We start from the raw sequence: 17194 nt of genomic DNA on the forward strand, positions 1-17194 counted from the left end.
TAGGACCTCCAAGGCTAGCTACAAGTCTTCAAGAGGTTCACTGGCCCATCGTAAGCCTGAAGTGTCGTACATAGATTTAAACGAAATATATCCAACATTTTATTTTTCATTTGATTCTTAAATCTTTCTCAATTTTGAATTATAGTAAAAAGTAGTAACTTTCAATTTTGATAATTAAATTTCTAGTCAATTTTTATTCATAACGAGTTATGTTTTAAGATATCTTTCTTTTCTTCAAATTCACTAACTGATTATGTAAGTTAAAATTTATAAATAAAAATTTAGGACGAATAAAAATTGCATCCGTTCATAGATTAAGGCACGTGATCACTGCTTACAAAGAAATTTATCAACAAAAGATTACTAAGAAGAATCCATACAAACTTTTAAGCCAATATTATTTTGTTCTAATTTCCTCGTTCTAAAGTAATCATCACTTTAAAGTTTTATATAACTACCCTAAAGTTTAGAGAGAGAAAAAAAGTGACAATGAGAATAACTTATATTTTTAACAGAATATATTATTAATTAATAATTCATCTATTAAAGAATAACTAAAATTTACAATCATAGGACAATAGGGAATTAATGAACACTGATGGAAAAATGAATAAAATTGAAACAAAAGGTGATAACTAATTTTAATGTGTCATAATACTTTCTTTTTTAATTTCTTTTGCTGTAAATATATAAATAAGACCTATGGTAATAAACTTATATACTATAAGGTAACTTGCAAATATACTGTATAGAATTGACTTGTTGAAACTTCATAGGGAAAGAATCTATTCACCATAATTTAGAGTAGAAAAAAGAATTGGGTCTTCGATGAATATTGGTAGAACAAATAAATAATAAACTTCAAGAGTATTCTGACACAATATATTCATGTTTAAAATTTATTGAGATAAAAAAAAAAATCGTGTGCGAAATGTATTAAATAAGCAGAGAGACACAATTGTTTTCATAAATTTTGATAAATTTCTACTAATAAAAAAATTGTATTAATTAAAAAGGCCGGGTTACTTATATTTCTTCATAATAAATTCGTGTAAAATGAAAATGATGTTTAGTAAGCAAGGTGTATTATTTCAGAAATTTCCTAATCGGTAGTACTCCTCTACTGACTATTCTTTGGTGTAAGAGATACTTTTTGCATAAATAGAGAACTAATAGTGCACGTTTGTTATAGATCAAATTCGAAGAAATGTTCACTTTTTAATATTTTAAAAAAATAATTTCTTGAAAAAATAATGATCGATTTCTATAAAATAAATTCAACCAAACACTCACGCTGCTTGTTATGAGGCTTGTTCCTTATTATTATGGCTTCTTTTGTTTGTCAACCTTCTGGTCCCTAACAAAGCAACAAGTAGAGCATCAAACTTAATTGTATCTTAATAGTGCCTTGCTATGCTACTTTGAATACTAGTACTGTGACTGTAGCATGATTAGGAGAATTCATGAAGACAAGTATCACAATCCGAAAAAAGTGCAAATTGTTGGTCGATCTATAATCAACATATACCCAGTTGGATTTTAATTTATAGGATACAACACTTTCAATTTTCCTCTTCAATGGTAGTAATTAATGAACCATTTGATACAATACACACACCTTTGGGTTTAACGAAAGGCCATTTTCTGATTAATGATTACTCAAAACCTGGTTATAGAACTGAAAAATCTATTTTGGTTAGTTAAAGGGAATGTGTGTGGTGCCTACAAATCTATTCATGGATGGACACTAGAGAGCAAAGAACACTTTCTTACGTTGAGTGGCCACTATCTCAGGTCCTCCAAGATACCTTCTCTGTAGCATATCCAAATGAATTGACATTATTATTGGATCATTATGAGAGAAATTAAGAAGGTCACAATTGATGTTGAACTTTCGGGTATTGGTACATGCAAGTTATTAAAAACGGACTGAGACCAATCTTTAACTCAGGAGGAACCATGCAATCAGTTTATGTTCCTATAATCAAGGAAAATCATCCACATGGACACACCTAAGTGTTAATTGAGACCTAGAGAGAAAAGAAAGAGAATTATATTTATAATAGATGGTATAATATATATGATGGGAAAAGAAATATAGATATTGAGAGAAATATTAAGTGATAATAAGACCTTTGATGCATTAGAATCAATATGCGAAGTGATCAAATTGTTGCTGTTCGGGTCACACATTTTCAAGATAAAAAAAAGGCCGGGTAATGCTATGTTCTCTGAACAAAATATTCTAATTTATTAAAAATTACATGGAGGCAATATATATGTGTAGGAAAGTTTAGTATCTATCACGAACCACGCACAACTTTGATTCGAGTGCGTGGATTAACAACTCAATGATATATAACTGTGTGTTAAACATTGGGAATAAGAAGAATATTATCCTTTTTTAAATCTTATCTTGTTTAAATAAGATTATTCTTTTTAAGAGATAAATGTAGTTTATACAAACAAGAATAAATAGATGAATTGGTTCTTAAAAGATGTAAAATATAAATTTAGTCTCTAAATATGTAAAAAGTATGATAAATTAGTTCTGTTTTTAAATTTGTGAGACCATTTTGTTATTAAATTATAATATTAACATTCAATTTGATAATAAGTTATATTTTTCAATGATCAATTTAACATTAAGTTGTAAAATTTAGATACAAATTTGTCATTATATTAAATTGCTTGTTTGATTAATTTTTTGCACATTTTTTACATTCAATGACTATTTTTTTTTATTATTATATAAAGATTAATTTATCGGCGTCTCACGCTTTTAAGGATAAATTTAGGAAGATTTTGTTTCATACTCTTTTTGCAGGGTTGGTATTTTGTTCTAACTTTTGCTTCAGTTTTCTTTTCTTATGATGAATGATGAATTGATGATTGTAATGTTGTAATTTCGTAATTTGTTGTTCAAGTGATTTAATTAAATTGTAAGAGTAATTAAATTTATATTTGAGTGTCTATAATTAATTTATGATTTATGTGATGGTGCTTTACTTATATTTGCATGTGTTTAGTGAGATTTTGGTGAGTTTGGGCTCGGAGAAAGATGAACTTATGATGGTTAGTGAAAGGGGTGTGAGTTTAGCATATACTTGGGTGTAGAAAGGAAAAATCTTTTCAGTGCTATATCTCCTTAAAACCTTCATTTGTGTTAACCTCTCTCTCTCTCAACACATTTCTCTTCACAATTCTCTCTTCTCTAAGAACCACCATTAGAGAACTTTGAACCTTGGTGTTATGCAAAAATATAGCTTATTTCTCTTCTCTATAGTGTTTGTTGACTGACCCTAGGTACGATAGTCTCTCATTCTTCCTCTCTTTGAGTTCATTTTCGTTTTCCCTAGAGCAATCATGAAATTTCATGGAAAAGCTATGTTTTAAGGGGTTTTGATTATGTTTTTTGGTTGGCTTTGGGGTTAAGTTAATGCTGGTATGGTGTGGTTGTTGTAGGATTGAAGGAAAGTTCCTCACTAGGACCCAAAGCTCACTCCTTTTTTCTTTCTTCTTCAAAGAGTCATCATGTTGGGTTTATATAGGTAACGAAAGCTTTATCATTTTCTATGCTTAGGTTGCTATGAATTGGTTTCAAGGTTGCTAGAAAATGAATCATGTTGTTAAAAATGAAAGTTTTAAAATTTGGGTTGTTGTTTGTTTGATGAATATTGACTAAAAGTTCATATTTGTGAAGTGTTTTAATGTTGTTTATGTATTTGGAATTGATGGGAGAGAGTTTGAGTTTATTTTGAGATGACTTGGAAGCCATGAGAGGCAATTCTGCAGAAAATTTGAAATTCTGCAGAATTCGTGTTCAATGTCGCTTCCAATGACCATTTTTGTGTTTAGCGTCTAGTGACCATTTTCACGTTCAACATCTAGGTACCATTTTGAGTCCAATGATAAGTTTTGAGTTTAGTGACCATTATGAGTTCGATGATCAATTTTGAATCCAATGATTAATTTTGAGTCCAGTGACCATTTTAAGTGTGATGATCAGTTTTGAGTCTAGTGACCATTTTGTGTCTGGTGAACCATTTTGAGTTCTATGATTTGTTTTGAGTCTAGTGCTCAATTTTTGGTCCAATGACTAGTTTTGATGTGGATGTGATAAATGATTGTTTTCCTTACATAAATGAAATATTTGAGATCTTAATAAATTTATGATGATATGAGATGTGGTTACGATGATATTATTTTATTATTTAGAGTTGACTTTATGTTGAGATCGTGAGATTCACGTTCATATGAGTTTTTAGTGAATTGTTTACAATAATTCAAGGTGTTGCAATGTATTGCTATGCTTATTGAATTATAGGTGGGTTCATGTGATGAACATATGAATGGTGAGTCTATGATGTTACAACCTCTTATGATGTTGGGATTGGTGAATGAATTTGTGATAACATATGATATTGATTTGAATGATCATAACATACATGTATTGATGAATAACATGAAATGTGAGTAGGTACGAAAGTTGGGGGTGCTAAGAAGACCCTCAACCTAGTGTTGGAAGTTATCATAGTAACTGACGTCAAATGGACATATAGAATGGATGCATAGGTAAATCCCTAGATAGGTTAAGGTCTTTACTAGTCTTATCCAGGTAAGCCACTACTCATGCTCATCCATTTTTTATAAAATCACACTTCTTCCACAAGGTTAATTCAAGTATTCCCGAATGGTTAGATCATAGAGTGCGACTCTTGGATTAATCGCTCAAAAGGTGAAATCTTCTGAGTAAATAGTCAACATGATATAACATGACAGTTAAACATGTGCATTGATAATTGTGACTTGAGAATGATGTGTTACTTGAGGAATTGTATTGGTACACGACAATTGGAAAATGGGGGATTTCTATATCTCTTTTAACATATTGATCTTATATTTTTTTTTATATGTTGTTTTCTTTTAAAATGAGCTTACCGTTGCATTTTTTGTTGAACTGTGATGATGGTGTCATTTAATACGAGAGTAGATTATGATGTAACTTTTGAAGAGTATGTCACTTGTGATTGATGTGGATTTGGTGGTGAACTTAGGGACAATATTCGACTCTTTGTCATTTATTTATGTTGTCTTGGTGGGAATCAACTTAAGATTTGTATATCTTCATCGATTTATGTTGTATTTATTTCCTGAATTGAACCCTTGAGTTTTATTTGGAGATTTGCTCATGATGTTTGATGATATAGTGTCTTGGAAAATATATACCTTTATGTTTTAAGACTCGAGAACCTTTTATGGATAAAATTTATAGGACACATTTGTATTTATGAAATAAAAAGTTACATGTATTTTCATTAATTAAATTGATTTAAGAGTTTTAAAGGGACTAAAAATGAATCTTTCTACATTAGAGACTTAGTGTTTCATACAATGACATTTGAGGTTGTTACAATGATCATTCATATTTTCTTAAGGGAAAGCTAAATAAAATACTAGTATTTGGTTTGAAGAAAAAAAAATTATAACCAAGCAAAGAAAGGATAAAAATATTTTTCTAAAAAATGGTTTTGCTAAGCTTAATCATTTTAAATAATTAAAAATTGAGAGTTCTTTTTAAATAATACGTATCTCTAGAGTTGATGTTTAAATAATATGGTTTGTAGTAAAAAGCATTGAAAGAAAACCGGGATACAAATGGAATTGCAGGGCGTTTGAATGAATGAAATGAACCCACTATAAACGGTTATCACATGATATGTTGGTTCCTTAATGACAATGTTTGCAACAAATAAATATTGTTTGACAAATAATAGTAAAGGTGCAAATACTTTCAAAGTGAACTTTATTTCACAAAGATTTTTGTTTTGACAAAGATAGTAAGTAATAGTTGCTTTATTGTATTAACTTGTAAAGTTTATTAACATGATATTTTATTTTATTGAGTCTCGCATAAAACGTGAATCTTTATTTTATTTCGTAGTCTTGTTAATTAGTGCTTTGATGACATAGGTTAAAGAGTATTTAATAGATTTTACTAAATATTTTAATAATTTTAGAAATATAATAAATATTCATATTTTTAATATAATAAAATTTATATTTTATTTTATTTTCCTTAATTTTTAATATTGAATTGTCTTTATTTTTAATATAATATCCTTAAACAATTTATTTTTACTTTTTATTTTTCCTTAATTAAATAATAAAATATTTAACTTTTGCTTTGATTTTGGTATCATTTCTCTAACCCACGCATCAAAGAAATAAAAAAAAAACATTTATCATGTAAAAACCAAAAAAAAAAGTCATATAATATTTAGTTCTTAAGTAATTAAAAACATTTATAAGATATACTTAAAGTCTTTGATTTTACTATCAGTATAATAAAAATATATATAAAAAAACTAATAAAAGTGTGTTAATGATTTCACAACTTAGAACATGTTTAATTTTCCGAGGAAGGGGATCAAACGTACGGTAGGAACTCCAAACTCAGTTTGGGTAAATGTTTGGTAACTAAAAAATGTAATTTTTTTTACCCATAAACACACGTTTATTTCAAAAGCAATAGAGGACATGCTTTTCAAAGTTTCATTTCCGTTGATCTTGTATTATGATAATATCTGTAATTTTTACCCTCACTTGTCCCCCTTTGCACGCACAACATCAACACACATTTCTTTTTTTTACTTGTAAAATTTAATTTGAAGGTACAATTTTGAGTGGGAATTATGAAGAATATTAATATTAATCACCATTCTTTACATTTAAATCCACCTACTTACAAGTCTTCAATCTATTTGTGGTACTCTCTCATCTTTCCAAATCCTGGTCCTCTTTCATATCTTAGATTGTAGTTCTCTTGTTGTCATTTCACATTCATTCATATTCTGTTTCAAATTTGTTTTTCCTTGGGATCTTTTTGATTTTTTGGTATGAAAAAATATTAATACTCTAATTTTTACAATTTTTTACTGATTTTGATTTATTGAAAAAAGATATTATCAATTATTTTATTTTACACTTTTATTTGTTAATTTGGTTTTGGCTTATTTGCTTTCCATGAGTAAAGTTGTCATGAACTTTAATGTCTTGGATTGTTGACATTATCATTGATGGACACGTATTCTTCCAATGTCATATCTTATGAAATGTTTTGTCCAGAAGTTATATTTGTATCACTATAATTTTGTGATGTAAAAATTGTATTTTATAATGCTTATTGAAATGTTATCTTATTTAAGTTGAAGAGAATGTTAACTGGTGCTATTTATATTGTCATCATCACCATTAAGAAATAATGACCAACAACAAAACAACATGAAATTCAAGCACAACTGAGTTGTTTATCAAAGCATGCTTGAAGGAGTTCTGCACAATGGTTATACATAACTTTATTAGAAGGAATTCTGCAATTGACCATTTAAGACATAATTATTTTAATTTGAATATTAATGTTGTTTGAATTATATTATTTATTCATAAAATTATTTAATATTGTACTTTTCTAATTTTTTCTGATTTATTTAATGTTTTTAACAATATATTACTACTTCATATTTAATAATAAGACATTAATGAATTTCATACCCTTTTCAGTAATTATACATCTAAAAGTACTTTTCATTATTATTACCAAACAAGTTTCATTTCACAAAACATACTTTTGAACGTAAAAGTATCCAAACACAAATCTGGTTGTATAAACTCTTTTTTTTTTTTTTTATCAAAACTTAAGTTTCAAACATACTTTTAATTTAAACTTAAGTTCACAAACTTTAAACCAAAGATACACTTACTCTTTCTATGGATAAGTCAGTTGATGCACTCCTGTTGTGCTTGAACGATATATCTACCTTGCATGTAGACTTGTATTCACGTTATGTTCGCATTTTTGGTCAATTTGTTTGGGTTGATTATGAACCTGGGCTCACCTCAATTCTGCTAATGGGGAATTGCAATTGCCACCGATGTTTTGCTATTCATGTGTTTTAAACTTTTTCCCCAAAATGCATTTTCAATGAAAATATATTTCTGTTATATAAAATATACATTCCACTGTAGTATATGGTGTGCGAAAAAAAAAAAGAAATAGGTTTTTGTTGTTTCAAAGATGTATTACTGTTTTGATTTGCTTTTCACCTCATATATTATAATGAAAATACATTTTTGTTGTATATTTTATACAACAAAAACATATTTATGTATATGGGGTTTTATTTTTGTCAGTGTCTACAAATCAGATGGTGATTCCCTTCTGTCTCCAATACAATAGAATTATGATTCTGTTGAAATGGAAAGCCAAATGTGAGGGAGGAGAGAAAGGGAACGGAGGAGGGATAATTTTATCCTTTTACTATTTTTTGTAAAACCTTGGGGTGAGAATAGCAACTCCCTTGCTAATGACTCTTGTATTTGGATTTTAATTGAATTGGGTTGAAAAGGAGTCCAATGAATCACATGACAAAAATTTGGTGTTGGTATCCATCACTCCCACTATTGTATCAGGCAAAATGGACTTTTTGTAATGTAATGGGAGGTGCAGAATATAATAACAGAAGTGCAGGATACAATAGCCCAAAAATTTGCATAATTTTTTTACTACTCTTTTTTTACTAGTCTTGAGAATTTATTTCACAATTATCCTTGAATATTGAATCATCATAAATTCTGATTGAATTCTATCAAGTATAGGACAAATCCTCTTTCTATGAAGGGTGTCAACGGTCAATCATAGGAGAAAACATTAAACACTGAACATAAAAAGAAGTGTTAGAAACAAGAGCTTTATTCCACTTAGATGGAACCTTGTGACAACTTTATACATTTTTAAACACAAAAGATAATCAACCAAATAGCAGGACGTGGATTCATAAACTTAGTACTTTGTATTGTTTGGGCATTTTCAGTTTGAAATTTACTAACTATACATGTAAAGTTAGTCCTTCAAATATAAACTTGTATATCCAAGATTTTAACTCAATTCCAAAAAATTAAGCTATTCATATAAATAATATAATATATTATTATTTTGCATACACACAATTATGTATAATACAGATAGGTGGATGTATGTTATGATTTGAGGGAAACAAAGCAGGTCGCAGATCTACTGGGTAAAGCTTAATTGTAGAAACTCTCAAATTCAGGATCTTTTAGTTGCACAAATTTATTGAGAAACGAAGTCATTAGGGTTAAACCGACTTTTCCAATATCACTCATTCATAAACTAGTTTCTAGTATAAATAACATAAAGAAATGTAACTAACATTAATTGGAAAAAGCAACCACAAAGATTTGGGACCAAAAGGATTAGCAGTAACCATTGAATAAATTTCTTCAGCTTGAGTTGGATTAAAAGCACGAAATATATTTGTGCCATCACCATCTTCAAATAAAATATTTTCTACAATCGTAGTGAGCACCCAATACACCAGCAACTCCCATAATATGAAATAGGTTTTAATGTCCAATTATGAAACCTTTGGAAAAAGATAATGAATCTAAATATAGCTGCTACACCAAAACTAGGAGCAAGGAACCATCAGAATGGCCCAATGGATAAATAAAGAATACAATTAGATAAGGAATTTTTATTTTCCTCCTGATTTCTTTTGGTTGAACTTGTTGGCTGATGCTGTTTGTACTTATTTTCCTAGGAGCTTCTAGTTTTTTTTTTCCTTTGGGCTTAGGCCCTTTACTCACAAAAAACATTTTTTTTTATCTCTTTTAGTTTATTGTTTTTATATTTTCTAAATTGATTTTTAATATTTTTTTAAAAGTTCAATAATAAAAAACAATCTTATATCACAGTAAAAAAGTTTATCATAAATCCAAAATATAATTTATATACTAAAAATATTTATTTATTATGAATTTTAGTTATAATATAATTTATATATTAAAAAAATTCATTAATTATAAATTTTAGTTACTAAAATAAACATTTATCTTACACATTATAAAGCTAAAATATGATTCACCTTAAAAATAAACATTTATCTTATAGTATCTATCATGATTTTGGTTAACAGTGTAAATTATTTTACAATGATATAGAAATTAAACTCGTTATAACATTAATACAGTTGATTTGTTTTTCTTATCAATACTGAAAGGCAACGAATTTTATCTACTGGAAGAATAAATGGAAAGAATCAGGTCCACATCAATTTAACTAAACAATTTTGTTGCATATATATATATATATATATATATATATATATATATATATATATATATATATATATATATATATATATATATATATATATATATATATATATATACTTTTTATTTTTATTTTTGATAAAGATATATTTAGACTGACACTCGACAAAACCTTAGTAAAATCGAATTAAGATTGCACAGTAACATATTCCCTCACAACACAACAATGAGTCGCAAGAGAGACAGGCAACCCTACTTTTCCCGCCACGACGCCGCCAAGCGCCGGCGCCCCTTGCCGGAGACCACGGAGGAGGAGAGGCCCACGACGAGGCCGGCGCCGCCGTGCGCGGTGGTCGTGATGGGCCTACCCCAGGACTGCTCCGTCCTCGATCTCAAGTCCCGATTCGAGATCTACGGGGCTATCTCCCGCATCCGCATCGACCGCGACGCCGTCGGCTACATCACCTACCGGACGAAGGACTCCGCCGACGCTTCTATCGCCGCCGACCTCGACCCCTCCTTCGGAATCACCGTTAACTCCAAAAAGGTGCTTCTTTTTCCCCCTTTCTCTCACTTAGGGTTTCGGAACTTTCTTTTTTATAATGAACATTGAACGTTTAGAATTTTTACTAATGTTTTGAATACTACAACGGTGAGGTTTGAAGCTGAACGCAATTGACAGATTTTCAGCTTAGTTGTTTGGAACTAGATAAAATTTGGAACCTTTGAATTTGAAGTAACAATGATAAGTCCTGAAATTTAACAAATTTGACAAATTTTCTACCCAATTGTTTAGAATTTTGGTAAAATTTTAACCTTTGTGTTTGGATGAACGTATTTACTTAAAATTGATTTGGTGGTGGAGTTACCTTTTTAAGCTATTTGAAACTGTTTTGATTCAAAATCAATTTTGAACCAAAAATTAATTTCAGTGTTTCTCAACAATGTAGGTTATTTTTGGATAAAAAGTTTAAATCGTGTTTTTGGGAATTTCATTGTATATTCCCAAATTCTAGAAACATGATGTAAAAGGAAGAATCTGTTGCTTTAGGAGTTAAATAATTTTTTAAGTCCTCCAACTGATGTTCAAACATGCACATGAATTGTTACATGAGTTCCTGATGCGCGGGAATCAGGAGTAATGAGGAACTAACGTGTTCAATCAAGATGATTATTGTTTTAATATATAGTAAATGGATAAATAGATTTGGTAGTGAAGTGAGTTACCTTTACACTTAAGGCAAAAGCTATTTGGAACCAAAATTTTGAACCAAAATTATTTTCATAGTTTCTCAACAATATAAGTTATCTTTGGACAAAAGTTGAAAACATGTTTTTGAGAATTCCAACGTACATTCCCAGATTCCAAAGCACAAAAATGAAGAAAAAGAAGTATTTCTTGCTTTAGAAGTAAATGAATTTTTGAGGTCCTCCAACTGATATCCAAATATGTACATAATTGTTACATGAGTTCCTTCCGGGGTGAGGAGAAATGCGTGAGAAACAGGAGTAACGAGGAACTAACATGTGTTAAAAACACACATAATGGTTACATGAATTCCTACTGGGGTGAGGAGAAATGCGCGGGAAACAAGAGCCACGAGGAACATTTTCGGATCATTGTTTTAATATATAGTAAATAGATTTATAAGGGAAATTTGAAAGAGATTGTTTGTTGTGTTTAACAGGTTCGGGTGTTGTGGGCAACGGACCCTCTAGCCATGTGGAGGGAAGGAGTTGGTAATAGCAGGGACAAAAGCTCTATGTCAAAACTTGTGCGTGCTGAGGTACCCTTGAGCAAGCATGGAAGAGGTAATAGACTCTCTTCAGCCATAGGGAACACCAAACGTAGTGAGGATAGCTCAGGTAGCTCGGTTTTAGAAGTGCCTTTCAAGGGGAGAGAAATTGTTGCTTACGATGATATCCTCTAACTATGAAAATCTGGTATTGTTAGAGGGCAATCTTATTATGTACAATGATTTGAATTTGGCATTTAGATCTTTGTAGTTCTTTTTTTTCCTTTTGTTAAGTATGTGCTCAATGAGATACTAGGAAGTAACTTACGGAATTGGTTGTGATGTTTAATGCCTAGATCGTAAATGTAATGTAAATAGTTGTTGGTTTTACATTGTATTGTCTCGTCAATTCTTTGGGTTTGAAAGTGTAAGATGTTCTCCTATGATTGAAAGTTTAAGATGTTCTCCCATGATTGTTCACTTCAGAAAGCCTTTTTATTTTGAGTATACTCATAAATTAGTTGTTAAGAGTGTGTATGTCGAATATTTTGGTTGCTCAGATAGTCAGATCTTTAAAACTCATTGTTAGTCTCCGATTTTATAAAACGGCATTCATTTTATTCTTTTGATATAAACTTGATGTAAAATGGCTGTAAAAAGAAGAGCAAAATTTAAAGTTAGCAAATGATAGAGGGTTCTTAAAATATCAAAAACTGAAATGCTCCATTTATATAGTTTTGAAGACTGTTTTATAGGTTTGGTTTTTATTTTTCCTCGATTCATTTGACTCCTTGGTTTTGCTTGCCTCATTGCAATTTTGAAGTCATTGGTTCGTGACCAACTCAGACATTGATTACGAGTTTGAAGGTCCGTGCTTTGAACTAAGAATTCAATCTTTTATTATATACGTGGTTTAATATTTATGATTGAAATCAATTAAAATATACTATTTTTTTTATTACAACTATAAAACAAATGAACATGATCAACGACACTGAATGTGTATGGATTAGACTTTTTCCTGTTTTAAACTCTACTAAACTTTCCAGTGGTGTTATGATTTGCCAACAATTTAATTGAACGGTTTGGTTGCTGCGTCCATTGCAAAACTTCAACACATTTTTCTTCATTTCTATATTTGTATAATTTTTTATATTATAAATTGAGAAGCAGAAATTTTTTTGTTCAGAGTGTGCCTAAATTTTATGAAGTGTTTTTTTATTTTATTTGAAGGAATCAAATACAAATATCAAAGGATTTACAATAATTTCCATATCATGCTCAACAAACTGAATTAGATTTATTCGATTTGTGAAATAATTTTTTTATATATTACAATTTAAAATTAACACATTTATTAAATTATCTAAGTTTACGTATTAAATTTTTAATTTGATTAAGATTTGAACATAGGTTGTTTGAACTTACTGATAATGCTATTTTAACTCATTATTTGAATTTAGGATAAATTAGCCTGCAGGTTCCTGGATTTTTAATTAGATTCCTGTACTAGTTTCTTTTAATTGGATATTTGCACCTATAATTGTAGAAAATTATGAAATTTTAACAAAACAATAATTTTGATATTTAAACGTAATTTCTATCATATCTTATAATAATTTGGTTTGTTAGCCCGTGTGCATCAAACATCAGATATGCTTTAAGAGTTTGTTAAAATTTGAAGATTTAATATTATTTTATTTTTGAACTTATTCATTTTTTTTTTCTGAATATTGAACTTATTCGAATACACCTTTCTATTAGAAGGCTTGTATTTTTTTAAAAAGCCAGAAAAAGTTAATTATTTTTAAATTATTAACAATATAAAAAAATTATACTATTATTAATTGTCATAATTGTGATTGATGAAAAGTATAAAAAATTAATTATTAAACTCTCCTCTCTCCAAAAAGTAATCGTTCACTATTAAACAACCACACAACTTATCATATTATAACTGGAAAAGGCAAAAACAAGAGTCTGTTTCGTGGGATAACAGTTAACATTGTCGACACTCGACAGACATATAAAGTAACTGAAGCTCAAAACGGTGATGGAAGAACCGAACAAGACAGAGAACGAAGATGACAGGGACGAATCAGAACAACGAGTGTGGAGTTGGGGTGCTGGAACCGAGGGACAGTTAGGAACAAAGATTCTTCAGGATGAGCACTTCCCTCAACTCCTTCACCAATTCTCTCTCTCCTCCATCTCTTCCCTTGCCTGTGGCGGTGCTCATGTCATAGCCTTAACCTCTGGTATCAACTCCATCTTTCTTTCTCACTCCAAAATTCACTAATACACAACATCTTTTTTTTTCTCCTCTTTTTGTCTTGATTTGCAATTTATTCTGGTCCTAGTATTATTTTAGAGCTTAATGGTAAGACAATCTCACTTTTACATTCTCAACCAATAAACCAATAAGAAATCATCCTTGGTCCGACGTCTTTTAACGTATAGCATGTTTGGATATCTTGGAAAATCACGGTGACTACCTCAAAAATCAAAACCACGGTGTCACCATGATTTTTCAAAAGCAACGTGTTGCTTCATATTCCCTGTGAAATTAAAATTGATTTTGGCTCGCCTCTCTGCCACCCCAAACATGTTAATAGTTATTGAAAAATTTAACAAACTTTCATTACATGGTGGTTTGTGATTGGATGATAATATAAATTTATGCTGTCACTGCAAAGATTATTTTATCTTGTTTTAACATAATGATAAATTGTAGCTGGAAAGGCACTATCATGGGGTAGGGGCAATTCTGGCCAACTGGGCCATGGGGAGGTTGTGAGTAACACTTTGTATCCAAAGGCTGTAACATCATTGGATGGCTATTTCATAACCCATGTCTCTGCTGGGTGGAGCCACTCTGGTTTTGTTTCAGGTTTGCACTCTTCTATCTCTGTCTCCCCTGTTTTTATGAAGTGTATGAACATGTTTGGGAATCCGTTGCAAAATTATGTTTGAGGCAAAACTAATTTTGCTAACGGATCATGACCCTTGCTTTTGCGTTCATTTTGTTTTTAACTGTTGGATTTATCTTGAAACGTGCATCGCAGCGTTTTCAACTGCAAATCAAACATTCATTGTAATGTAGTTGAGGTTTGTTCTAAGTTGAAAGTAATTAGTTTTGTCTTTTGATTAGTTCTTTGGTTGGTTTTCAGATACTGGGTTTGTGTTCACTTGTGGGGATGGCTCCTTTGGTCAACTGGGGCATGGGGATAATGCCTCACACTGCTCTCCTGTCAAAGTGTCATGCTTTGTTGATCTGCATGTGGCACAGGTGGCATGTGGAATGCGCCATTCCCTTGTCTTGTTAAAAGGTATTGGATTGGTTCTGATTGTTTCATAGAATATGTGTGTATCTCTCACTTTTTTAGTACTTTAATTTTGCTCCTTTAATTGACAAAGGTCGTTCATTGTGATGCAGATTGCTCAGGAAATCAAGTTTATGGATTTGGCTCTGGGAAGCGTGGTCAACTGGGTGTCAGCAACGATAGGGTCAAATCTGTTAATGTTCCTAAAGTTGTTAGTGGCTTTGAAGGTGTTGAAATCGTTGGAACTGCTGCCAATGGTGACCATAGTGCTGCAGTATCTGGTAAATCCACCACTTTCCCCTTACAAGATATGTGTGGTTTCTGTTTTTCAGTAAAAATAGTTAGCCTGAAAGTGCCATCATATTCTTCTCTAACTAGTTCTATTATCTTTAGTTGATGGACATGTTTACACATGGGGAAGAGGCTTCAAGGGCTTTGAAGATGCTCATGTTCCTCAGTGCTTAAACTCTTCATTGAATTTTACCAAAGTTGCTCTGGGATGGAACCATGCTTTAGCTATGAGTGGTATTTATTGACACTACATACCCAACAAGTTTTATGATTTCCTTACTTCTGCCATCTCCCTATTTAACAAGCTCATTTTTTGGATAGGTGAAGGGGAGGTTTATATGCTAGGTGGAAACCACCTTGGAGTGCTTAGTGATCTTCAGAATATAGGCCCTGCTAAGCATTTTCCTGGTAATGCATTTGAATAACTTTGAACCATAAAGACATCATAATTTATGTACTTGTTCTTCAAAGTACATGAATTTAAACTAGATTTAAACTATCCATTCGTTGAGAATGCCCTTATTGCCATTGAGTTCAGTATTACTAGATTTAAACTGTCCATTCGTTGTCATCATCATACATAACCTTCGCCAATAGTTAAATGCAAATAAAGTCTTGTAAACTGAGTGTATCTTTTGGAAAGTTCTCAATGGATTCGGAGACCAAAAGAGGCATCCAATGTGTAGAACTATTGTAGGTTGCGCACCTCTGTGAAAAATTAGTATTATGACCACTGCATAAATTCATAGGTAATTTAATGGGTTTAGAAAAATGCGTTTTTTTGTATCATGGAAAATGTTTAAATAGCATTACTCACATTTATATTATACCTTGTTAATATATAGTAGATTTAAGAGAATTCAATTTGGAGAAAGTCCCTGGCCTTGATGGGACGAAGATTACTGATATTGCTGCCGGAGCTGAGCATTCTGTCATTGTCACAGGCAAGTTGTAGTCTTCCTTTTGTTCTTAAGCAAGTTTAGAATCACATAAAAGTGCTGACTTATTTCCTTCCTATTTTCAGAGCATGGAGAAATAAAGACATGGGGTTGGGGTGAGCATGGTCAACTTGGTTTAGGGGATACTCGCGACCAAACCAGTCCTGTTACAGTAAGTCTCGATTATGATCTGAATGAAGCTGCATCAATTAGAGTTTTCTGTGGAAGTGGGTTCACGTTTGCTGTAACCATGCCCTAGAGTCTACTCAAACTTGATTAAATGCTAATTTGATATGCATGTCAAAAGAAGTTGCCATCAGCTTGGTTCTGGTTCTGAACTTCCAGTGGCAGTATATAGACTGATACATGCCAAGAAAGTCTTCTGCTTCTCAAATATTATTTTGGAGGCTGCATTGTGCTGGAAAGCCACAGGCTCCATAGGCCTCTCACAAATTTGAGAACTATGAAAGGAGGTGAATATGTATGATCCTCTTCCCAACCATACAAAAAAAAAAAAAAAAAATAGATAGCTATTCATCTCTTTCCAATTTATGGACTATGCTAGAACATGGCAATGACATTCCCAGTATAAGTGGGTAACTGTTCGTCATATATTATTTTCCTTGCAACTATAAGATTCAAATTTTTAGTCCATTTTTTTCCTTGTAACTATAAGAGTCAAATTTTTAGTCCATTTAATACTGTTATTCTCCCAACAGAAAGTGAAAGGAATTATTTCGGTTTCTTATTATATTCGAATTGACTGGAAATT

The 17194-nt window shown here is 31.0% G+C and overlaps 1 protein-coding gene across 1 annotated transcript; it reads left to right on the forward strand.

Annotated features, from left to right (window-relative positions):
* Nucleotides 1-10297: 10297 nt before the first annotated feature.
* LOC114379283 (ultraviolet-B receptor UVR8-like) lies at nt 10298-17116 on the forward strand. The gene is given in 10 exon segments (XM_028337923.1): nt 10298-10681; nt 11823-12083; nt 13912-14128; nt 14605-14760; nt 15041-15199; nt 15307-15474; nt 15587-15718; nt 15806-15892; nt 16333-16428; nt 16509-17116. Coding segments are annotated over 10 exon segments (1770 nt in total). The 5' UTR covers nt 10298-10360; the 3' UTR covers nt 16682-17116.
* Nucleotides 17117-17194: the final 78 nt, after the last annotated feature.

The sequence above is a fragment of the Glycine soja genome, chromosome 2 (assembly GCF_004193775.1).
Source record: "Glycine soja cultivar W05 chromosome 2, ASM419377v2, whole genome shotgun sequence".
Taxonomy (NCBI): domain Eukaryota; kingdom Viridiplantae; phylum Streptophyta; class Magnoliopsida; order Fabales; family Fabaceae; genus Glycine; species Glycine soja.